Source organism: Haemaphysalis longicornis, unplaced genomic scaffold (assembly GCF_048455015.1).
Source record: "Haemaphysalis longicornis isolate Haplotype H1 unplaced genomic scaffold, Haemaphysalis longicornis Haplotype H1 scaffold_8, whole genome shotgun sequence".
Classification (NCBI taxonomy): Eukaryota; Metazoa; Arthropoda; class Arachnida; order Ixodida; family Ixodidae; genus Haemaphysalis; species Haemaphysalis longicornis.
This window is the reverse complement of record NW_027526445.1, coordinates 145197139-145223507: the sequence shown is the minus strand read 5'-3', so window position 1 is coordinate 145223507 and position 26369 is coordinate 145197139. Positions and strand designations below refer to the sequence as shown.

Sequence of the window (26369 nt, the reverse complement as noted above, 5' to 3'; positions counted from 1 at the left end):
AGAAAAGAAGTCACATGCCTTGCAGTGCCCTCGAGAAAGGGAGCAAAGTGCAATGAATGAGGACATCTACTAACACATTACCGTGATCCCTGATCCTCAATCGCTGCAAACAGCAATCATCAGGCCTCATTAATGAACCTAAAGAATTTTTATAACTGTTTCTAACTATTTCTTAACCCTTTCACTGCCGGATTTTTTTCCTGACTGCTCCTCACCCCCTGCCGGGTATTTTTTTTTCATGTTGGTTCAGTGGAAATTTCATGCTAGCAATGCACCATGATACTCCACAGGACATGTAAAGATATTTATTCAGGATTATCCCATTCAAATAAAAAAAGGCTTACTAATTTCAAATTATTAACACAATAATTAACAAAAGAATGAGCTGCTAAGTAGGATGCCCAGCCGTTTAGGAAAACTTTTTGGTGTGAAACTCTCGAAACAAGGCACCACACAAAGCGGCACCTGGCAGCCTGAACACACATAGCGGGACTCCCTTCGCAGCTTTTAGGTGACCTCTCCACAGATGGCGGGAGATGAATGCATTTTTTTTTTGCACGAGTTGTCTCGGGAGCGAGTTTAAAAAGCAACACAAGTATACTCTGTAATGGCACTTAAAGGGTTAACTGTCATCGTGCAATGCAAGTGATGACATGACTCCAGCATCAGCAAAAGCTCCCAAATCGTTTTCACAGTTCCCGGGTATTTATCTCACGATTTATATGCACTACTAGTAAAACCATTGCTTAACTTCATTCCTCTGATTGATTGATTGATTGATTGATTGATTGATTGATTGTAGGGGTTGAACGCGCCGACGCTACACAGGCGATGAGGCGCGTTGTAGTGGAGGGCGCTTAATTAATTTTGACCCCCTGGGGATCTTCAATGTGCGCCGAAATCTCGTACACACGCGCGTTCGCGTTTCGCCACCATCAGAAAAGCGGCCGCTGCGGCCGGGAATCGAACCCGCATCCTCGTGCTCAGCAGCGCAACGTCTTAGCCACTGAGCCACCGTGGCGGGTCTTCATCCCTCTCCCTTTGTGTCCAGCGTGGATACCAGGGCTAACTTATTGTTTGATCATGTAAACCCTAAACAGGTCACACCAACGTCGACTCCACCGTGGTGCTCTACTTACCATAAACGCCTGTCGAGATACACGGGAAAGCCTGGAAAAGAAAAAAAAAAAAAAAAACACACTAAGGTTTCCGCATTTTCGAAAACGACTCATTAATGCTCTATGGCTGTGTCAGCACATTTTTTTTTCCTTTTCAGTGATTCATGTGATGATAGGTGGTGGTGATGATGATTGGTTAAGTTTAGTGCCGCAAGGCCAACAAGGGCAAAGAGTGCCACATAAAAGATCCTACTCAACAAAAGTGGTGAGAGGCATAACAAAAGACAGAAAGTGAAAGTGAAAAGGAGTAAAAGACAAATAAGATAGCCGGTGTAAAGCCAATGTGTAAAGCTGGTGTAAAGCCAATGTAAAACCGATAGCCGATGCAAATCTGAGATGAGGGTCAAAAACTTAAAAAGCCGCGTAACCGAAAACATGGGGCCGTCACCAAGATAGTCGCTGAAAAGTACTGGCGCATGTGTACAGCTGTTCGTTCTCAACCGACACACCCCCCCGTACATCATTAAAGACAATGTGTTTAAGTCCCTGCTTTTTCAACTTCCCCAAGAAAAGTAGCTCTGGCATTCGTCTAAAGGTTGCATTAAAATGAGAATACTAAATACTCTGGGAAGTCGCAGGTCGGGCTCTACAATGTCTCAAATTTCAAACACTTTGCGTGTGTCTATTGTACCGTCTATGCCAGTTTTGTGTTCACTCAGGTGCAGCGAGTTTACACAAAAAATGTGCCCACCATCCATGATCCACTTAATGCCACCCTGAGAACTTTCGCATCTCTCATCAAAGCTGACACCCCGAAATCGGCAAGAAGTAATAAAAAGAAATGTATTTCTGAACGCACTGTTCTTCAGGGTATGTGAGGGAGGGGGAAGGGGGGGGGGGAAATAGGGAAGCACTCAGAATGGCTGATGAGAGAATTTAACTTTAAACTTTACCCTTACTTCTTGGAACATTTTTCCGCCAAAACAAAACAGCTCTCGTGACGGGACAAAGAAAGAGGCTACACACGCACAGTGCTACTATGCTTGTGTAGCCTCCTTCTTTGTCCCGTCATGAGGCTCTTTTCTTTTTGGTGGTAAGAACCCACAAGTCCAAAAACTTACATTACATTTTCCCCATTTTTAACATTCTCGGTGAGCACTCGCTACAACATGTGGCTCTGACTTGTTGAAAAGCTGAATTTCCTGCGTCCAGCCCCTCTAATGCCTTTCAAGTGAGCAGCAGCAAATAAAAGGGTGTGGAAGGGGTACAAAGAAGGAATGTACTCACATCAAATATCGCTCAAAGAGTAACGATTGTTGACGTATTAAGTTTTGAGACCAGGTTTCGCCAGCTCTTTTCTTCAGCAAAAAAGAAAAGTGCCTCAACCTGTACAAGTCATGATGATTCAACGCCAATAACGACCATGTTCTACGCTCTGGGAACCATTTGGGACTAGTAAAGGAATAGGGCTAGGTACATCTCCCTGTAACAGTATACAGATTTTCACACCTTTACAAAGTAAAATGGTTCTTCAATTTTTTTCTAAGAGTTATTGGGACAGATAACTGATGCTCATTTCGTTAACCTCCTGTGCATAGTATATGTGAATGCATCGAGCTAAATTATAACTTATTGCTTACACATTATTTGCTCACCTTGCTTACACTTACACATTTCATTCATCTGATTGCTGCTGCTGGACTAAGCTGTACCTTTACTGCTAAATTTATTACTTTCGCTCTCCACAAGAGCTTTACTGTGGGGACGCCCTCTGCTTGTACCAAAAACTAATCCCATGATACGTATCTACCTGCTTACTGAACATTAAACGCCAAATCCTGAACAGTCAGAAAAGCAGAGAAAGAAGCAAAAAGAAATCACCAGAAGAATCTAAAGAGAATGGAAGAACTGGGAAGGGTTTTCATGAGTAACTGGTGTCACGAAGTTCTCAGCCAAAATGAAAGGCCAGGTGTTGTACAGGACAGTGGTTCGACCATTGATGTTGTATGTAACCAAAAGATGCTCCCTGTGAAGAAGTTAAAGCAGTGGAGATCCCGTTTTGAGTGACCATGCTTACAATAAGGGACTGTGACAGTTGCAAAGGTCAGAGAGAAGCGAGGGCAGAGGAAAAGCGGGACAGTTTCGTCATGTAGTAACCAAGCATGCGTGGATGACGGTGTCTTCACCAAAGAGAAAATTCTTCGGCGCACTTAAGGGGGGAGACACTGCTCTTTAAAACAGGTTCCTTCAGTTGTTAAGGTAAACTCTGTAAAACTTGACAGTCTTGATGCTTTTTCTCCAACCCATTTCAAATATGGCATTATTTTTTGAGTAAGTCAATTAGTTCTAGACATAATTACAGATAGCCATTTTTGGAGGAACAACAGACAAGACAGCGTTCGCTATAAAACTGCAATTTTTACATTTTCCAATACAGTGTAGACCATTTATAACGTAACCGCTTATAGTGCGGGACCGGATATAACGCGGGTTTTTGCGACCACCGGTTCACCTCCCATAGAACTCAATGCATAAGCATACCGCTTAAGATGCGGTTGGCCGAAGCACAATACCGTTTATAGTGCGGTTTTTCGGCGGGTCTGCCGATCGACCGGCGCAGCTGAGGCATCGTTTTAGGGTAGCAAAAGAAAAAAAAGAAATGATGAAATCGGCTATCTGACGCAGCGTGCACCCCTTGCCCTCCTCTAACGTAGACACCCAAAGAAAAAAAATAGGCACCCTTTAGTTCGTGCGTACCTGATAACCACAACTGACCTTGCTTGATGCATCTCGAAAGATAGCGACAGTCTCCCCATCCGCGCGCGGCAAGTTGATTTTATTAATCGTGAACCGCATGGCCCGTTCTCGCGCACGAATCGTGCACATCGGCGTTGCGCGTAGTTTTTTTTTTTTTTTTTTTTTTGTGCTCGTGTCGACGATTCCGCGCTCGCGGTGGCTTTGTCGCGTGGCAGTGGGAGGACCCTGACGACTTGCACCAATGGGGAGACGCGTACCTAATGGCGGGAGATTCGAAGCGCTCCGAGCCGGCTAGCCGCGCCAGAGATGTTTAGGCTTACCACCGCGGTATTTTTTGATGGGCGCTTTCACAAGCAGCGTGGATGGCAGTTTATATTCCACTTTTCGCCCACATTATTAGCTCCTTTCTTGCATGAGCATCTTCGCTTGCGCCCCGTGCGGCATTTCAGTGAGCGGTTAGAAGCGGTCGCTGGAACTTACTGGAACTGCCTGCACCGCTTCACGGCCAGTGCCGACGTCATGTTGCCGCCTTTTACCGCGCCGCCCACACCACGCCAGTTGTATCCGCGCTGGCGTGCACTGCACGTTTTCGCGATACCAAATCTACCACGCGGTTCACGCTTTAGAACGTTGTTGCTGATAAGCCACCGCTCTTTCCCTTTCCGAACATTCGAGCCGCGCGAAGCCGAAGATTTCCGTTGTGCTGATAAGCAGCTGCCTTCGGCATCGTGAACACAAGGTGGGGTAAAAAAAAAAAAATCCCGCTGGCGTTCTTATCACGTCTTGCGGCATCTGTTCATAGACGCTAAAAACGCAGCCATGGTCTCAAAACAAACACAACGGAAGTTAAAGCCGCGCTCGCCGTTTGTGAGACTGCGCTTTTGCCCTGCAGCAGCGGGTGATGTTAAAGATAACACGAAATATAGACCGTGCCTTCGTTTTTAAGTGCTGCGCGTTTGAGTGATGATAAATATAGGTTGACTTGAGAGATAGGTGGCGATGTGGTTGAATTCGCGCGTGTTTTGGTTATAGTGCGGTACCGCTTATAGTGCGGATTTTTGCGGCTCCCGCGACATACGTTATAAGCGGTCTACATTGCGGTCTATGAACCCAGGTGAGTGCAATAAGAGAATTGTTTTTTTTTATGCACAGCGTGGAACTAATTTTACAGCTCATTAAATTTGGTGGCACCATTGACAAGGAACCATTTCTAGTGGCCATTTCAAACACCAAAGTTTAATGAGCTGTAAAATTACACATTCCAGGCCTTTTCAGCCAATAAATGAGCTGCCAGAGACTACAACGGCAGAACTACTTATACTAAGAGTCCAAGGAGAGCCCTGCTTGAGCTAGTACCTCTTTCTCGTCTTTTCAAAAAAGCTTCTCACACAGTCCAGTCCTTTTGGAGGAAAGAGGAAGGATCCGCTAGAAGTGGAGCTAATCGAGTGAAATTGGGGAATGGGGCGAAATTTCCAGCCTAAAGAGCCCATGCACGTCCCTGTCGCTTGTGGTGAGTGAGTTGCCGAATTGTCGTGATGCAGACGGACGTTTTTTTGCAAACTATCCTCTGCCTTTTCTTTTATAGCGTTTTCGCACTTGGAGAGAAGCCCACAAAACATTCTCCTGTGATAACGGTTTCTCATTCGCAGGCATCGTCTGTTGGTTCCAAGAACGCACTCGCAGCATGACCTCTCTTGATGACACCACAGCCTTGGCAGTTTTTGCAACTTGCAAGCTCGCGTGCTGCCACTGCTTGCCTTGCGATTTCGTTTCTTTGTCATGATGATGTGCCCCTGAGCACGAGGACGCGGGTTCGATTCCCGGCCGCGGTGGCCACTTTTCTGATGGAGGCGAAAAGCAAAAACTCCCCTGTGCACGAGATTTCGGCGCACGTTAAGATCCCCAGGTGGTCGAAATTAATCCGGAGCCCTCCACTACGGCGCGCCTCATCACCTGCGTTGGGTCGGCGCATTGAATCCTACAATCAATCAAATCATGATGATGTACCCAAACTCTTGAAGGAGATGCTCCTCAAAAACACTTTTTCTTTAATATTACACGCATACGTAGTTATGGAACTTTAGTCATAGATTGAATTTTTAATGCTGACTCCAAATATGTTCTTAGTTTTTATGTAGCTTTATTAGTTTTTGCATGAGACAGCCCTCAAGAGCACAATATTGGTCCTTCTGTGTACACCATATTTCATATTAAATGTGTGTTTATAGGGGCCTGCAATAGCTCAGTTTGCTGCTTAGGTAAAGTACTACATCGAAAACTACTTGAAATTTATTCAGATAATTCCTATATCTGTAAAAAAATTAGGAACAGGAATAGTATATATTTTGGGTGCTATGAGTGAACATTTTAAGTTTTTGCCAGAAAGGTACAAGGGATATTGAAAATGCATATAGATATCGACATTCCACACACTTTTAAGAGGCTGTGTGCGAAATTTCATCGAAATTGGACAATTGGGAGTACAGTTAAACCTCGTTATAACGAGAATGGCTATAACGAAATAATGGATATAACGAGCAAATCGCAATTCCCCTTGAAAGTCGCCATAGAAACCAATGTATTTAAAACCTCGTTTTAACGAGGTAAAATTTCCCCGTTACGGGATATAATGAAAAAATTTCGTGGAGAAATCAAATTTTGAGCTAATTTTACAACAGTGCGCAACGCGGATTTGAGACAGTGCATGACGCGGCAACTGTATTAGCAGTTCAAAACTCCCGCCACGTGCGCGAAGCTGGCTGGCCCGCCATGCGGACACTGCGCCCGCGAAGCCCCCACCCTCCTCTCGCTGCGCACGGCATGCAGACAATGGGGCCCTTCGATTTACAGTGTCGGACTCACTGCGGGCTCCCCGAGAAGCAGTCCGACGTTTGATTTTCCCACGTATCCCTATGGCTTCGGGGAATCCGCGGACTATCCGCAGTGAGCCCGAGAAAAACCCCAATGCACACGGAGCGCGCGGTTGCGTCGCCTTCCTTCCCCCCCTCTTTTCTCTCCTCCCCTGTTCGTATCGCCGATGTCGCTGCGTAGTATGGCGTAGTTGTGTGTGCGTGGGTTTTGGCAGTCTTCAGCCTTGTCTTTTATCGTACTGCCGGCGTGATTCCAACAACGCGAGTGCAACAGGCGGGAAGCGAAAGCGGAAGACTATCACGCTTGAACAGAAGACGGCTATGATAAAAGCCGTCGCATCGGGCGCGGAGGAAGGTAAGGTGCACTCCGTGGTAAGGTGGCAAGAGGCACGTGTGGACGAGTACGCTGTCCACCATTCTGAGCAACCGAGAGTCCATCGTCAGCGCTGTTGCATATGGCTTGAAAAGAAGCGCTAAGGACGGCGTCGGAGGCACTAGATGTGGTGAAAGTGCTGCGTCGCTACTTCGGCGCGCATGAGGGCGGCGAAGGTGAACGTAGCGGCCGCAGCTGAGGGAGTCATCGCTCGAATCAGGAAGGTGCATCAATGTCCAATTACGGACTTCTTTGTAGCCAAGTCTGTTTGAAATACGAGTTTTGAACTGCAATAAAGTAGGTTCGTGACTTTTCCATTTTACCTCTGGAATGTGTTTATTGTACTGACTATCGCCGTGCAGAAGATGCTATTTCGCCCGCTTTTTGTTGTAGGTCTTTACAATGCATAATATTTGCAGTAAATGTCGGCTACGGCTATAACGAAATATTGGCTATAACGAGCAAATCACGGCACCCCTTCAATTTCGTTATAACGAGCTTTAACTGTACCTAGAATGTGCTGCACAGAAAGTAAACACTGCTGAAAAGTACAAACGGAGAAAAATGCTTCTGAAATTTTTAAAAGGTTCAGTAGAAACACTCGAAACAGGCCCTAAAATGTGCATTTTTAAAATTATTTTCGGCCATAATGCAAATTTGCAGGAGGTGCCATGGGCTAAATGAAGGCTTAATCGACCTCTCCGAGCAAGCGGCAATGGCCAGCGACGCCGGCATTCTCGACGAAACCTGCTGATGTGTTACGAAAGCAGCACTTCTTTGGGCCACTGTCACCGAGTAAAATAAATTTTTTTTACCAACTTCTCATTCGAATTTTGCCTTGATCTTTTGCGAAGCTGTACCTGAATGTACAAAGATAATTTTACAGGCAAAATCTCAACACTAAAAACTTGCGCGAAAAATTCGGTTTTTCGAGGAGCATCTCTACCCGTATTCGTGGTGATGAGGTGGTTGAAAATGGCATCAGTGCGACTCCTGCAAAGCATCAACATTCTTGCAGCTTCTTATTTCTGCAAGTCTTTTTGCACTGCAGTCAGCAACTGAGGAACCCAGCGTGCAAAAACTTTTGATGCGTGTTGGTTGTTGTGAGAGGCAGTGTGCAACATTTGCTCGACATTTCTCCGCTACATCAGTGAGCACTACAATCTTCTCTTGAACAATAATTTGTGGTCCAGGCTTGTTTCACCACATCTAAATTGTCTCTGCCATTTTGCAGCAACGTCGTAATCGCCAACTGTCACTGCGCACAGCCGCCATCTGGGCATAAATCTCACCAGCTCTGCTGGGTCCCTTCAAATGCAAAAAGTGCCACACCGCTCATATTTCAGCTGTGCTGATGGATGCTGTCATGTCTGTTTTGATGTCTGCTGTGTTCTGCTGTAATAGTATGCGTGACATTATTTTTAACCCCATTCTCTCACACAATGCTCGCATCCCCAACTTTTCCAGTCGAAAAGTGGATTTTACCCCTCGCATAATGGTCGCACCCCAAACTTACCACAGTGAGTAACTGTAACGCGTGGGTTGTTTGTTTGTTCTGACAGAACTTTTGGCGCATGAGGGCCGGGTGCCGTCAATGAAACACCATATAAACTACACTGAGCACTAAGTTCGAACGATGCACCCAGTGGCAACAGTGGTGACGACAGCGACTGCAACAAAAACGTGCTCGTCATTTTTGCAATGCGGCTGTTTATAAAAGGGGCAGCACGCGATCTCCAGGTTGTATTCACTGGCGTGGCATGCACGCAGGCAGCCATGCGTGTGCCATAGTGTCTGTGTTACGTCAGGCTCCACAGCACTTGGCCGTGCTGGTACTTATGGAGTACAGCACTCGACAAAACCAAGAGCTGTTTGGTGTTCCAACTGTGCCCCACTGCACACAAAGTAATATCGCAACGCCAAATACTGTTCCGTGGACCACCCAACGACCTACATATCGCCAGACACGGTTGAAATCGTCGCGTGACTAAATAGAGCAGTAGGAACTTCGGAGACCTGCAGCTGCGTTGTGATGGACCAAGTCACGTGTGTGCTACTAAAAGCCTGTCACTCCTTTTAGTTCCATCCCCTGTTCAAGGACAACAACAGAAATATTGACGCCGACAATTTTGCACTGCGGAAGCCAAACTCGAGTGATTTGTTCAAGGGGTGTTTCTGATTCGCCATCACGTGTGCCAACTAGGGAGTACAAGCGGTGCGAGCACAGCACAGCTCGGGAGGTGGGCTCATGTGCAATACCTGCTACATTACCATCGTATCTTAATCGGCGTACGTGTGAAACGTGCCATCAAAAGCATTATTTGATTTCTGCACTCAACCATGCTTTAAAAAGCACTTGTGTTGTGATTGATTGATTCTAGGGTTTAACGCGCCGACGCAACGCAGGCGATGAGGCGCGCCGTAGTGGAGGACTCCGGATTAATTTCGACCACCTGGGGATCTTTATCGTGCGCCGAAATCTCGTACACACGGGTGTTTTTGCTTTTCGCCTCCATCAGAAAAGCGGCCGCGGCGGCCGGGAATCGAACCCGCGACCTCGTGCTCAGCAGCGCAACGCCTTAGCCACTGAGCCACCGCGGCGGGTCACTTGTGTTGTCATCCATGGCTGCAGGCGAATGCAGCATTGGCATATACGGCCACGTTTAGACTCTAGAGTAACCTCTAACAATGGTGATGCTACCACGACAAGTTGAAGGCTACAAACAAGACCCACCGGACCTTCCGTGGGCCAAAGACAGGCAAGTTTCCATGTGTTGAAGAGGTGGTGCTGCCAGAGGTCGGCGAACTCACTCATGAGTCCACTCACTCAGACTCATTTGGACTCAAACTCACGCGCGAGTTTGAGTTTGAGTGAGCGCAAGGCTAGTGTGGCATGGTGAGTTTGAGCTTCAGTGAGTTTGAGCCGAGTGATCCCGATTGAGTTTGAGTCCGATTGAGTTTGAGTGCGCCTGAGACCTGGTGAATTCTGAGTCCATTTTGAGTTCTGAGTACATTTTGAGTTTGAGTACATTTTGAGTTTGAGTACATTTTGAGTTTGAGTCCATTTTGAGTTCTGAGTACATTTTGAGTTCTGAGTACATTTTGAGTTCTGAGTACATTTTGAGTTTGAGTCCATTTTGAGTTCTGAGTGCATTTTGAGTTCTGAGTACACTTTGAGTTTGAGTCCATTTTGAGTTTGAGTCCATTTTGAGTTCTGAGTCCATTTTGAGTTCTGAGTACAATTTGAGTTCTGAGTACATTTTGAGTTCTGAGTACATTTTGAGTTTGAGTCCATTTTGAGTTTGAGTCCATTTTGAGTTCTGAGTACAATTTGAGTTTGAGTCCATTTTGAGTTCTGAGTACATTTTGAGTTTGAGCCCATTTTGAGTTTGAGTACATTTTGAGTTTGAGTCCATTTTGAGTTCTGAGTACATTTTGAGTTTGAGTACATTTTGAGTTTGATTACATATTGAGTTTGATTACATATTGAGTTTTGAGTGCATTTTGAGTTCTGAGTACATAGGAGTTTTGAGTCCATTTTGAGTTTGAGTACATATGAGTAGCCTAGCAGGCAGCTATGGTTGGCTGTTAAGTTTTACGCGTCACTGTGGGCTCGGAATTCAGGTTACCTGCGGGTACAGCACCAATCGCGATCTGCATGATCAATTGGGAGGGAGGGGGTGTCTGATTTTTTTTAGTTTCTTGTTGAATTTTCATAGCCATAAGCACTTGCTGTATACCTAATTTTCGCGGCTGGGCGCGTGAATGACAATTGACTGGTGAGGTCACAAAAAGGGTTGTCTTAACTTTTCCTCCTGACGGATCCACTAAGAGCGTGGGAAAGGGTGGTGGGAAAGCACACGGCGGCGCTGGCGTGCTGGTTGTTCGCCTGCTACTGTTAACGGCTTGATATAGTAGGGGTCACGAAGGAAGAGGTGAGAGCCGGGAGGAAATGGGGGCGGGGGCTGTCCTTTCTGCTGTTTCAAATGAATTAGCTGAATTGAATGGGCAGTGCCCCTTAAGACAGAATAATGACCACTTTAGATTGGGTGAAAAGTGAAACTGATGAGGCTAAGGCGTGTAAGGTATCAAATGAAAGGTACGGATTAACAGAATTAAGCGGGGTAAATAAAAAAATGCTTCCTCATTGTAGTCATCAGGCAGTCATAATGAGTCATAGATTGGGTTAAAATTCAAAATGACGCTTCGAGGGCATGTGGGGAATCAAATTCAAGGTCTCGATGTGGGGAATCATTCGGGACGAAAATGAGTTATCGATATATCATGACGTAGTTATGGTAAGTCATAGATTCAGTTAAAATTCCAGTTCATGACGCTAGGGCGTGTGGCATATGAAATTAAAGTTCTCGATGAGGGTAATCACGTGCTTCCTGATTATTATCACGACATAGTCAAAATGGGTCATAAATTAGGTTAAAATTCACAATGATGCCACTGGGTGTACGGGGCACCAAATTGAAGGTTCCGGTACGGGAAATCACGTGGGACAAAAATGTGGCAGGGCTATATCATGAGATAGTCATGGTTAGTCATTGATTGGTTTAATTTCAAATTGATTCCGCTAGGATGTGATGGGTATCAAATTAATGGTCTTGATGAGCGGAATCACGTGGGAAAAATACAAAAATGCTTTCTGGTTATAACCATTAGATTGTCATGGCGAGTCTTATATTGGGGTAAAATTCGAAGTGACCCCAATAGGGCGTGTAGGCTATCAAATTTACGGTCTTGACGAGGGGAATTATGTGGTACAAATAAAAAAGGCTTCGTAGTTCGAATCATGAGATAGTCATTATGAGTCATAGATTGGGTTAAATTCAAGGTGAGGCCGCTGAAGCATGTGGGGCGTCAAATTGACGGTTCCAGTTAGGGGAATCACGTCGGACACCTAAATAATGCATCCTGGTTACAGTCATAAGAGTCATGGTTATTTTGACTGGTATGAATTCCATATGACCCTGCTAGGGTGTGTGGGGTATCAAATTAAAGGTCTCGTCAAGGGGGACCACGTGGGACAAATATAAAAATGTTTTCTGGTTATAATTATGAGGATATAGCAAAAGGTATACAGCAAAATGTACACACTCACACCCACACTCACATGCTCACTCACACTCACTCACTCACTCACACTCTCGCTCTCACTCTCACACTCACTCTCACACACTCACACTCTCACTCTCATTTACACTCTCACTCTACTCACACTCATACTCTCACTCTCACTCACACTCTCACTCCACTCACACTCTCACTCACACTCAATTCACACTCTCACTCTCACACTCTCACTCCAGTCACGCTCACACTCTCACTCACACTCAACTCACACTCACACTCTCACTCACGCTCTCACTCACACTCTCACTCCACTCTAACTCTCACACTCTTACTCTCACTCACACTCTCACTCACAGGCACACTCATACTCTCACTCTCACTCCACTCACACTTAACTCACACTCACGCTCACACTCTCACACACACTCACACTCTCACTCTCAGTCCACTCACACTATCACTCTCACTCTGTCTATGAATCTCTCTCACTCTCACCCACACTCTCACTCTCACTTTCGCTCACATTCTCACTATCACGCTCTCACTCTCACACTCTCACTCTCGCTCTTACTCTCACACTCTCACTCTCTCACTCACTCTCACACTCACTCCACTCACATTCTCACTATCACTCTCACTCACACTCTCACTTTCTCACTCAACCTCTCACTCACACTCTCACTCTCAGTCACACTCTCACTCACTCTCACTCGCACTCTCGCTCTTACTATTACTCTTACTCTAACTCACACTCTCACACTCTTACTCACACTCACACTCTCACTCTCGCTCACACTCAACTCACACTCTCACTCTCACTCACGCTCTCACACTCACCCTCACACTCAACTCACACTCAACTCCCACTCACACTCTCACTCACGCTCTCACTCTCACTCTCAGGCACACTCATACTCTCACTCCACTCTCACTCCCACTCTTACTCTCACTCACTCCCACTCTTACTCTCACTCACTCTCACTCCACTCACACTCTCACTCACACTCACAATCACTAAATTCACACTCACACTCTCACTCACACTATCACTCTCGCTCACACTCTCACTCTCACTCAACTCACACTCTCACTCTCACCCACACTCTCACTCACACACACTCTCCCTCTCACGCAGTGACACACTCTCACTCACACTCTCACTCTCACTCACTCTCACATTCACACTGTCACACTCACTCTCACTCTCACACTCTTACTCTCACTCTCACCTCTCACTGTCTCAATCTCTGTGAGGCCATTTGAGTTCTGAATTCATTTTGAGTTCTCAGCCCATTTTGAGTTCTGAGTTCATTTTGAGTTTTGAGTACATTTTGAGTTTTGAGTACATTTTGAGTTTTGAGTCTATTTTGAGTTTTGAGTACATTTTGAGTTTGAGTACATTTTGAGTTTTGAGTACATTTTGAGTTTTGAGTTCACTTTGAGTTTGAGTACACTTTGAGTTTTGAGTCCATTTTGAGTTTTGAGTTCATTTTGAGTTTGAGTATATTTTGAGTTTGAGTATATTTTGAGTTTGAGTACATTTTGAGTTTTGAGTACATTTTGAGTTTTGAGTCCATATTGAGTTTGAGTACATTTTGAGTTTGAGTACATCATGAGTTTTGATTACATTTTGAGTTTGAGTACATTTTGAGTTCTGAGTCCGAGTGAGTTCTGAGTTTTGCGCTCAATGTGAGTTTGAGTTTGAGTGAGCGCAGATGTGCTGCTCAGCACTGAGTCTGAGCAGATGTGCTGCTCAGCACTGAGTCTGAGTTTGAGTGAGTGGTGATTCGAAAAAAAAATTGTGAGTGAGTTTGAGTGAGCCGCGCCAACTTTGCCGAGGTATGGGTGCTGCACTACGTGAAGTATCTCCACAAAGACTGCCATTTCGTATTCCTGGAACGTTCTGCAGAACCAAGCACACACAATTGCCAGAAGGCAGGGCATCCCTGCTTGAGACTTCCATGCAAGCAGTGGCTGGACTGCGCGCTTCACGCGACAGCATGGTTTATCCTTCCAATGGCAGACGACGACTCGTCAGTGGCTGCCTTCTTGCTATGATGACAAAGTTCCAGACTTTCACCGCTTTGTAATTAGAATTTGCTAACACAAAAGAGGTTTTATCCTACCACATAGAGGAAATGCCAATCAGACACTACTGAACTTTGACATGCTACAAGACATGGAAGTTAAGGAGAAGGGTGCACGGAGCATTGAAATCAAGACATAAAGTGCTGAAAAGAAGCGGTGCACTGGCCAACGAAATGACCAAAGGGGCACCGGCCAATGACGAAAGGTGAAACGGCAGCTTCCACCTTTCGGCATCTTCAAATGCAAGACTCTTCTGAAGGCAAATTTCTCCTGTGGCGTCCACATATGGGTGCATAAAAAAAGGTGGGTGATGGGTGGATCACGGTCTATTGGATCTGAATGGTCTGGTGACAGCAGTTGCGGGTGTTTCGTCGTCTATCACTTTTTGTGTCATGCAAAGCCGGAAGAAGTACACACAGACATCGCTGTCATACCAGATGGCCTCACGTCCATTCCACAGCCTCTCAACGCATCCTTGAAGCAACCATTGAAGGATAATGTTTGAAGGCTGTATGCAGACTGGATGGGTATAGGCTCCCCTGCTCTGACGCCAAGTAGCTCGGCCATTGGCCAAGCTACTTCGTGTGTGCGTTCTGGAAGCTTGGAATGAGATTGGTGATGGCAGCATCGTCGAAAGTTTTAGGAAGCCTGGGATATCAAACTCGCTCGACGCCATCAAGGATGGCTTGCTCTGACAGCATAAAGATGCAAACAGCGATGACAGTGCGGACAACGACAAGGCAGTGTCTGACTACAGTTTGGATTCAGGCTCTGAGTGGGATTGCATTCGCTAATACCCCTGCCACATGGGCACTTTCAGTCGTGATTGAGTCGATCCGGATCGAGCTCAATCCGGATTGGGCGCTGCTACATGGCAGTTTCAATCACGATCGAGTCCGATCCTGCTTGCACTCAATCCCGGTTCCCCAAGTGCGATTGAGGTTTCCAAGTGCGATTGGACGAAATCAGTGACACTCTCATCCCCGCTGAGCAATGGCACAGAAGGTGACAACTTCAACTAACCCCACAAATCGTATCAAATAACTTGAAGCAAATAAGCGTGCGGTAACATTTATATAGTTACACATACCTACAACCGCGTAATATTACCGGTCACCAGCCGTGAAGTACATTTTTGGTGCCGTCTGGTGTAAGTGAGTGCAACCGGTGCAAGTTCTCAACAGGGATTGAAACGTGCCATGTAGCAGCGGCGGTGCATCCAGCGCGCTCTAAAAGTCAATCGCACTTTGCTTCAATCCGGATTGAAAGTGGCCATGTGACAGGGGTATGAGAAACAAACAAACGGGCACGCTGTAGTTCTTGCACATAATGTGTATGCATGTTTATTACAAGGCTAAATCTTGCTCGAAATTTTCCACCCCCATCATGAATTCCGACACGCAATGTGTTTCCACCCTTTTTTCTGCGCCTTAAAACATTCCCCTGGAAAATGTCCCCACGCAGTAACTGCACCCTAAACTCTGCATGAATTTTTTTGAAAAAGGAGTCAGCTTATCATACGAGAAATGAGATAGTATACTATTCCACTAAAGTTAGAGGGACATGCACTCATCCTGGTGGCCATAGTGCAAGCCAGTTCCAAGTTTATGGCAACGATAAAAGGAACTTTATGGACGCCCGGTAAAAGTAGCCACTAGAAGAAGATACTACAGGGTGGCTCTGCCGAGTGTGATGTAAGAATGACCGCAATTCAGTGAGGTTGCTTCACAATAAGAAAAAAGGGGTGAGTCAACCATTCAACGAACTGCTCTTAGCAGCCATAAGCGGACCAGCTCGATGTAAACTTCACAAACATCCAAGGAGGGCAGAAAAAAAAAAGGGGAGAGACAAAACATTGTTGGGCTCAAATCGGAGCAGCTTCATTCATTGGTAAAAACGCTCAAGAGCCTGCTAGAACCTGGAAGGGCGTGTGTCACCGGTGTCGGCATAAGAAGTGTTGTGTATGCCACAAGAAGGTGCCACAGCCACTAGATGGAGTTGCCCATTAGGTGATGATGGGGGAGGGGGAATGTTAGTGGCGGTCAAGTGGCCTGAAAGCGGGATGTTGGCGCAACCAGCACATACCAAACAGTGGGGGTAAGCCAGCTATGCGGGGATGAAAAATGAGAAAGCCCCCATATGGCAGCAAATCAGTTTGTGCTCAAATGTAGGCAGACTTACAGCACATAGATGGATAGGGAGAGGTAAGAAGGCAATGAGAATACTAGTGAAGTTCCCAGAGCCTGACTTCTTTTTCTTTTCTGTGCCGCTTATATTTAGAGCAGTTGTTGCGCTTACCTTTAAAACTAATTTTCCGTATCAGCGAGAGGGGCGCATTTCAGAAGGACAACCACGTCAAATATGCTTGTATACAGGGATGTTGATCTCTCTCTCTCTCTCTCTCTCTCTCTCTCTCTCTCTCTCTCTCTCTCTCTCTCTCTCTCTCTCTCTCTCTCTCTCTCTCTCTCTGTGTCTGTCTGTCTGTCTGTCTGTCTGTCTGTGCGCGTGCGTGCACGAGTGTGTGTGCGCGTGTGCATGCGTGCATGCATGTGTGTGTGTGTGTGTGTGTGTGTGTGAGTGCACTGTTTAATTAGAGAAGTCTTAATTAAGTGGTTGGGACCAAAAAATTGCCAAAAAAAGCATTTTTTAGGCATCACTTTTCTCTTGATTTGCACAGTTGTTCTTTCCAAAATTCCATACGTGGAGCAGTACCAGGTGCTTATAAAAGCCATAGAGGCCAGAACAGATTTCAACAAAGAAGTAACAATTTTCCCATAATTCCACACTTTTTTGCCACAAGTGGTATCGCAGTGATACTAAATTCTTGAGAGGTACATCCCAGCATGTAGTGCAGCTAGGAAGACCATTTCATTTGCATTATGAAGCTGAATGTTTAACCCATGCAATGTGAGAAGCAGATTTTGCATTGTGTGTTTCAGTAGTTGTTTAATTAGCATTATTTTTAACGGGTTAACAGGAGTACTTCAAACCTAGAAGTTAAAACTGATGTAAACACGGATGTGACTGCAAAACAGAAGAACTGCTTCCCACATTTCATTCTCCATAACTTCTGGTATCTATTCATGCCTTGCTGGTAATCTTTCGTTGAATAGATTTTTCCCTATTGTTCTCAAGAACAATCAAGGAAAGTTTTTAACTCGAAAACTAGTTACCTCACATCAAAACTAATTAGATATTTGAAATCAGCTAACAAAAAACTGAACAAGCCCATGAAGTTTTATCAAAAAAAAAAAGTTTCTAAGACCAGTGTTTAAGCGGGCCCTGACTGCCTGCCCCCATTCAGTGAATACCATTCTAGTGAATATGCTGAAAGTTCGTATGGTGGCAGTGAAGCTGGCTACTGCATTGCTAACTGGTTTGCCTCCCTACGGAAGCGTTATTACACTTTATTAGGTATTGAGGGGACTCTCATGTGCATTCTGGGTGCTTCCAGAGTAGGGAGATCTCAGCAGTAGGGGGGAAGTGCACAGGGGAACTATCATTGCAAGGGTTAAGGCTTGGGCGAGTTGGTGCATGATTACAAACAGGGGAACAGCGCAACACAGACCAAACACGAGAAGAAGAAGAAGGTGACAGCCACGAGCGCTGACTTACAACTGACTTTATTCCTCGGCTTTTCGCACATATATGCCAATACAGTAAAATCTCGTTACAAGAGACACTCAAGGGAACCAAAAAAACGTGTCTCTTGTAACCAAGGTCTCTTGTATGCAATGTTGCTAACATGGCAAACATGGGAAAACTGACCAAACCGCCTTCATTCAAATGTCTCTTACAACCAAGTGTCTCTTGTAACAGTGTCGCTTGTGACGGAATTTTACTGTATGCCAATAGTCAAAAACACAAGAAAAGCATAAAATAAGCTCTCGTGTTATTTTCTGCTTTTCTTGTGTTTTCGACTACTGGCATATATATGTGACAAGCCGAGGAATAAAGTCGGTTGTAAGTCAGCGCTCGTGGCTGTCACCTTCTCCTTCTTTTGTTTGGTCTGTGTTGCGCTGTTCCCCTGTTTGTAGCTATCCTGTTGTCAGCAGGGCAGGGTTTACAGGTGCTTACACAACACGCGCACAAAGAAGCGAGGCAAGTGCCCTCCCCCTCCTCTTACCACTGTCTTCAGCTTGTTGGCCTTCAGGGTCTCGAGGCAGGACAGGTAGCAGCTGTGCAGCTTGGCCTCATTCTCCCCAATAGGGCCCACCGTGTGGATCACGTCTGGAGAAGGGGGGTGGGGGTGAGAGAGTGGTGAACTGGCAAGTTTCAACTGGACAAAAGTATTGCCAGCTCAGTGAAACCGTACACTGGCATTTTGCTCCTATCAAACAAGAAAAGAAAAAAAATAATTCCCCGGGACACTTAAGTCTGCTTACGTGCTTTGAAGGTGAAACTCTTGCAATACAGCTGAACGTCATTATAGGAGGCATGGACGCAAGAGACACTATTCACCCACCTGCATGGCAGCCCTTCCTTTCCCATTAAAACTGACCTCTTTTATAACAAACATCGGATGCAGAAGATACTTGGTTATAAAGGACAAGTTATCCTTGAATGCTGGTCAACAATCTCACTTGTAACAGAAACTAACTGTAGATGCGGTGACTCCAGTCACTAGCTGCAGTTGTGTTCGTTGTGGAATCATAGGGGCGACAGACGCCTGAAGTCGCTATTTATGATAATTTTAGCAAACACACAGTGGGTCAGTCAGCTATGAAGCTATGACAAGAAGCCCTGCCAATGGAAATGCAACGTACAGAAGTCGTTAAAGCTTATTGCCACAGGTTCAAGTGCGACCACACATACGGGCTTCTGCACAAGCCAAGAATACCAGGAGTGTGCAGTGAGCTCTCCCACTCGTGTAGCTCCCAATCAAGAAGCATCGCAAATGTTGAGTCCTGCAAGCGTGATGAACAGCCAGAGCGCGCAGCGAAAGAAGTCGTGTGCTCTGGCTATTCATCAGGTTTGTGAACTCGACACCTAAGATTCACATTTTGCAAACAGTGAAAGGAGGGAAAGCTTGTAGAATCTGTTGTAAAAAATAGTGTAAATACAGTCATGAAGCAAACAAAAATTCAGAACTATTCCATAAATTCTGGGGGCCAAACAAATTTGAACGAATATTTTGCAACATGCTGTAGCGTTCTATTGAGCTCATTTTAGTTGTACGGCATCCACAATGAACCAAGGGTGGATCAATAAGTGAAAACGTGGTTCCCTGCTTATAAGAGACCTCTCATATAAGAGACAGAAACTGCTCCCCAGTACGTGTCTCTTATAAAGGGGTTCAACTGTATTTATTAACAATATTTTTACTGCTACAATCTATCTGCATCCCTTCCTTTGCTTTCGTTTGCTTTTTGGCAAGTATTACTTCGACCGGCTTCTCTTCTGCTTCACTATGCATGCATCTATCTCTTCACTTTCGCTTTTTCGTCTTATGGCTTGAATCACATCAGCAAGCAGACCGGCCCATGCCATAGCTTCCCTAGAACGTTGGTTCTGCATGGCTCGTGGGCACCACGTCTACTTGCATGTTATCACGTTCAGGAGTCACGCAGTATCCTACAACTGTTACGTTTTTAGTTCGTACTATGCGAATTTTGCGAACAGGGCACATTATCCCCCCAAAGCCTCCAATTCTAGGCCAATCTCCCAAGTGGGTATATGTGCCATGAAGAAAGAAAGCAACAACAACAACAATAAATACAGTAGAATCTCGATAAACGGAAATCGCTTAAACGGAATTGCCGCTTAAACGGAACAGTTGCCTGGAATTTGGTTGGTTTTGTATTCAGATAACGTAAAAAAAATCTCGGTAATCCGAACTAAAATTTCCGCATCACCGTGTAAACGGAACTAGAAATGGAACTTCTTGTGAAATCCACTGGCATGACAGGGCTCACCTCCTGTCGCCTCGTTCGTGCCATCATTGTGCTATTCGTCCTTCATTACCACGTTGCCGTCTTCTAAATTCGGTGGCTCGTAAGCACTCGCGAAGTTGAGGCCTCTAGCCTCCGTGAAGATGCAGTTGCAAGGACACAAACAAAAATAATTGACGTATTTTGCAGTGCACAGCGACTCATTGTTGCCAAATCAACTTTGTGAATGCTGTGCCTACACTTCTTGTAGTTTTCTTGCTTTCTGAAAACTATCAGCTACAGTCACTTTCTAGTGGTTAGAGTTCCATGAAATGCCCTTAGAAGTGTGTACGTACATAAATTTCCACCTTAGAACATCTCTCTCAGTAAACAGAACTCCTGTTAAACGGAACTAACTTTTCCGGTCGGTCCCTTGAAGTTCCGTTTATCAAGAGTCTACTGTACTTCTGTTCTGCCACAGCCAATATGCGAAGATTGCACAGCAGTAGTGCATCAGGCTGTTACAATGGAGAACCAAGTTGAAATCTGATTGGATCACTTGGTGTTTCTTAATTCATTCACTCTTTACAGCGGTGCCCATTTTCCGGACTGAACAAGAAACAATGACAACGATTTTTCACAGAATGCAGCACTTAACGCTTGTTGTCGTGGTAGCAGCCCAAGACACCACGAACCACTTTTTTCTCATTTTCAGCCACGTAGCAGTTAGACACACACACACATTATCTCTTGCACTGCAACGATTGGTAACCAGGTACAAAAAAGCAACTAGCTAGCCGGTAACTTGCCTACTTTCGTCCAATTGTACTGCAGCGTACCTGCAAAGCTGAAACAAACACCGCCGCCCTCAGTAGCACCTATAATCACCCCTTTCAAGATTCACACCTACTGGCAACCATTAAAGTTAGTCACATTTTGGGGGCTCTACACACACACCAAGGCTACACCTGGCCTACGAGGCACACCGTAGTGCAGGGCTACAAAACGACTTTGACCACCTGGGGATCTTCAACATCAACCAAAATCTTGACACACAAGCAACTTTCCGCCTCACGGCCGAAATCCAACCTGCACCTTCTGGGCTCAGCAGCACAATGATCTTAGCCAGTGAACCACTGCACTGTGGCAGTGAAGCTCACCCAAAATAGAAACATGGCAAAGTAAGCCTAAACTGTGTTAACTAGACCCCTGGGGGAAACTTACTCGATTGAACTGAAGACATAATAAAATAAAACTGCCATAAAATTTGGCTACAGTCGACTGCACAATGCCACCCCCATAACAATGAAAAAACAGCATTGATTGATTGACTGATTGTCATGCTATCCTCGGGTGACGACATATGCCACCACACCAAAGAAGCTTTGTATTTATGTCATACTACGGCTTAAATTTTTATGCTGCTCTTAGCAGCAGGCCTAAATTAAATTAAATTTGCATTTAATTTAAAATAAAATTACCTTTGATTAAATTAACCAAATTACCGTATTTACTCGCGTAATCCTCGCACTCGCATAATCCTCGCACACCTAATGTGAGCCACCAAAACTTGGATTTTTTGGTTCCTCGCATAATCCTCGCACCCCCAACTTTGCAGCGGCGAAAGTTGCCTGCTCCCGAAACCCGCATGGTGCAAGCGCTCTCCAACGCGCGCCCTCCCCCGCCGCCTCTCCGTTCGGCGGAGAGCGCTGTTATCCAAGGCCATTAAGGCGCCCTAACAACCCGCATGGCTACTCCCTAACAGGCGCCCTAACACGCTATTCGCACTGTACTTGAGCCGGTTTCGCGCATGTTTCGCGTGCGCGCAACTAGACGGTGTTCGCGCAGCCCGCTGTCGTGTCGTCGTGTCGCCGCCGTGGTCCCGCCGTTGAGCGGCAGCACTCAGTGAGACTCGCGTCAGTGGTGGATGGCTCGCTGCCGTTTTGAGAACTTTTTGATCTAATTGTTTTGTGCTTGGTGCCGCTTCGCCATCAGGAGGAACGCCAGCTACACTGCCGTTTTCAAATTGATAGCGAAAGAGTACGCGATCGAGCACGGCAACCGTGCCGCAGGCAAGCACTTCGGCGTCACCGACTTCAACGTGCGTTACTGGAGTAGGGTACGCACATACGACGACGAGATAGGGCGCGCGCCAGAAAGCAAAGGCGGCAATTTCATGATCGCTGATCGACGGAAGAGTGTTTACGTTGTAACTAATAAAATAAAAATAAATAGCTGCTGTTGGCAACACTGAGCTTACCTATACAAAAAACGACCGCTACATTTAAAGGAATTGGCATAAGGCAAATTGGCAACACTGTGCACCGGATTTTTTTTTTCCGCATAATTCTCGCACCCATAACTTTGCATTGACTTTTCCGAAAAAAAATGCGAGGATTATGCGAGTAAATACGGTAAGTTGACTTTTGCCTGTTACAGGCGATATAGGTGTCCTACGTTATACAGTCCATCCTACTTGAAACGAACACATTGGGAAACGGAAATCAAACTTGTTATATCCGTTTTTCGCTATATCCGGACACAAAATATATGTATCCAAATGGTGACGCGAAACGAAGATTTGTTCTTTACAGCTGGGATTTCGTTAAAACTGGGTTCGCTATAAGTGGGCTATACTATATTCCCCTCCCAGCTTTCCCCGCACCAGACCTCTAATCTTTTTTCCAGTTACTTGTACCTTGCGCTCTACCTTTTCGGTGTTACCTTTAAATGCTAGGGCTTTGGAAAGCTGAATATTTCCCACGCATGGATTCGGCCTGCACCTGGCTACGTGTTTGGCTGGCTTCACCTGGATACAAGGAGCAGCTGTGGCTACAGGACGTGGACGAAACCAGAGTCGCTCAACATGCATCAGTTGCCAAAGCCACCCACAGGCCCTATGTAAAAAAAAAAAAAAAAAAGAAGTCCACACTTGCCCCCCCCCCCCCTGTCCTGGGGACAAGCATGGGAAAAGTTGACTGGCCTGCCATTTCTCGACAGAAAGTTGAAGTGAAGTACTCAAGTGGTTGCGGCTTCTGCCGCAAGTCATATTTTAATGACTTGTGGCGGCAGCGGCAAGTACTTGAGTGCTTGAGCCGAAACGTAAGCAAACATCCCTCACTTTAAAGTTTCCCAATTTGAAAAGCTAGCTTTATTTTATTAATTTGTATTAAGCAGTGAAACGCTTAACAAAGTTCACTTTGTGTCCCCTAGGTGCGGCGACAATACACTTACTTTCTCCTCATCTTCAACGAAGCAGGGGGTGCACTCACAACAGGGATTCTGTAGCAGAGTTCCTCAACTGGTTTATATTGAAGCGCCCCACTCACACTTGGCGGGCAGCTTGTAGCCGCCGGTCATCTTGGCCTCCCCCGTGTTGCAGCCGTTCAGCGTGGCGCACTCTGCCTTGAGCAGGGGCCCAGCCGCACTGTGGATGGCGCCGTCCACTGCGGCCACAACGGGAAACATGTCAGAGATACACCAATGGGTACAACCCTTGCACACTCCTGTGTACTACCAATGCCGACACATCTCGTTTCCCATCTCGAGATGAACTCTTAAAGGAGCCATGAAGACAGAGCAGAACTTTGTCGTTTCATTTGAAAGGATTACTCTTCAGTAGATCACTCAGCTCCACTACGGCCCCAAAATACGCATTTTTTCCCCGTAAAAAAAGACAAGAAGTGCCGAAAAACATTTAAATTTTTCGCTGCAAGGAAAAAATATGTGCAGGAGTAACATAATATGGGCCAATACCGAAGCACGGTTATGAGTGTGTTAACTACACATTAGCATTCAAGTGACATGATTAAATGGAACTAGATGCCACACTACCATTTCCCAGCCCCGTTTCTTGGCTTAAATCAAAGAGTGCTGGTCACACAAACAAGGCTGCACAATGTCACAGAGACATTTCTGGAGAGGGGCTGGGGATTCGCCACAGCTCCATACGCTTTCTTTGATTTTTTTTTTTTTTGAAGTCTGCGATGAAGTTGGTATTGTTGTTATTGAAACAACACAGTATTTTTAATAAATCGAACTCGTACCGTTTCCTTATGGCCCCTTTAAATGACTCAAGAAGTGCATGAATTTCTTGACTAAAAAAAAGGCATGAAAAAACTGCAATTTCGCAAAAAACGTACACAAGTTTAATAATTTGCCCGTCAGAGATGGAAGAAATACTAGTTAATAAATCTCGGTATTATTTTGAACCCGTTTTTCTGGTGAAAGCCCTCTCCTGCAGCAACTGATGATGTTCAGGTCATTTCTTGTGAACCTCTATAATATAAAGCTGTCACCGAGATATATCCAACAATGAAAAGCATATTGCACTAAGCACATCATAGCTGTAGAGTTAAAAAAAAAGAAGAAAAGAGATTCTGAGGATGCCTAAGAACTTGCTACAGATTGTGAATGAGAAAGCATGGAAGTCCAGATGAACGGCTGAGACGCCTTGCTTTGCCTGGCATCGTCAAAGGTTTTGTAATCTTGCTGCTGTAAATGCTTCGCCTTGAGATTCACCTAATGCTTTTGAATACTTGCGGGGACAACAACATGATTTTAAGCTTACGCCATGGAACACTTTGTGATATAGAACACCCTGTGCAATGAAACGTTTCCAAACTTAAGGCTTTTTTTAGCTTTAAAAACTAATGAAGCAAGAAAACGCACTGTGTTGCTGGAACGCCGAGAAATGTTTTCAGGTGCCTTTACAAAAAGAAATCAGTTCTCCAGTGGCCTGTACTCATGCAGAAACTGCACTAGTTTGTTAATCCTGCCAATTTGTTTTAAACCGCAGGATTCACATACACCTGCAAGGAAGCAGCCCCCTTTTTCTTTTTTCTTCGACAATTTGTAGGTGCACCCGTCGAGGCAGTAACCTACAAATGGGAAGTGTGTGGCCACAGGGGCAGGGTTATGACTGAAAAAAAAAAATCGATTTTGGGGTCCTGAACCAACCACGCCACACCACATTAGCTGCGCAATCATGTTTTTTGTTCAAATTCACAGCTCAAATATTTGCGGCCGTGTTTCGTAAACGATGTCGCTTTTATGAATTATTTCTACTGCAACTCAAGAATACTTTTAAGCAAACCCTATATGCTTACAGTTCCTTGGGTTTTTCGTGTCCAAGAACAAAAACTCCTGGGGCTCCATGTGTCTTTGAAGCACGAGGCCTTAAAAAGGAACGTCTCAACGAGTGTGTCGCCACCAACATTGCACACCATTCGAAACATGATTTGGACCTCAAGCTTACATGTCAAACCACTTTAATATGCATCTTGGCCGTGTTAGTTAATAACAGCCACCATTTTCAAGATTAAAATATGGCTTATACCCGTGCCACACGTACACGAAAAGTGACATTTAAGTTTTTACGGCCTTAAGATACCCAATGACTTTATTTGGGCAGTACACACTACACGTGAAAACGCAAAGGCATTAAATGCGTTAGGCATGATGGTGATAATGATCAAAAAGATAAATGCACTCACATTGTAGAAGTTTTTAAAACAGAGGAAAATGTCTTACAAGGGTTAAAAATGTTTTTTGTGAAATAAAACATTAGAGAAATAGTGTTTCCTAAAAAATGGTGCAAGCCGTTTCTAAAAGTGGCTTCAGCAGCTGCTGTTGCCTGCCAGCGGTAGCCAAATTCAAAGTATTAAAAACTACGAGTGACACGATGGCTTGACTTTTGCCACTGATTCAGTGAACTTTGTCTTCTTCAGAACTTCGCCACCAAGAGTGCACAAATAATCGTCTGATTTCGCAGTTCGACGATCCGCCTTCGTCCTGTGACGATAGTGGATCGTCACAGGAAATGCGAGAAATTAGCCGTGAAGTTGACCAGTAACAGCTGATCGGACAGCCATGGCCTCAATGACGCCGTTTAGGCCATGCCAGGGGTGCATAATAAGGAGAACTGAAAAGAGCGCGGAAGGTTTTTCCGCGTCTTTCACAGCGATTTGCGCGCTCACTGCTTCACGTGCATGTGTAATATTTGGCTCAGGTATTTCTGGCAGTGCAAGCTAAGCATCGCTCAGGTTTACTTGCACTTCTCAAAGAGTGTTACAGGGTCCCTTTAAAAGCTTGGACATCGCCTGATCACATGGCAAACGCTTTGTGTGTAGTTTTAAGTTGTTGTAGTTTTACATTCTGACTGCCACACATGGCACATAGTACTTCGTTTCTTCTTTCTGCCTTTACAAAG

The 26369-nt window shown here is 45.3% G+C and overlaps 1 protein-coding gene across 1 annotated transcript in view; it reads right to left on the bottom strand.

Annotated features, from left to right (window-relative positions):
- LOC144148975 (macro domain-containing protein PG1779-like) overlaps positions 1–26369 on the bottom strand; it is a 64970-nt gene that overhangs the window by 10354 nt on the left and 28247 nt on the right. Inside the window, exons 5-7 of the mRNA XM_077680496.1 lie at positions 23488–23604; positions 18415–18518; positions 1140–1170 (exon numbers count right to left, since the gene is read on the bottom strand). Coding sequence (XP_077536622.1) covers positions 1140–1170; positions 18415–18518; positions 23488–23604 — 252 coding nt within the window. The remainder of the gene's footprint in view (positions 1–1139; positions 1171–18414; positions 18519–23487; positions 23605–26369) is intronic.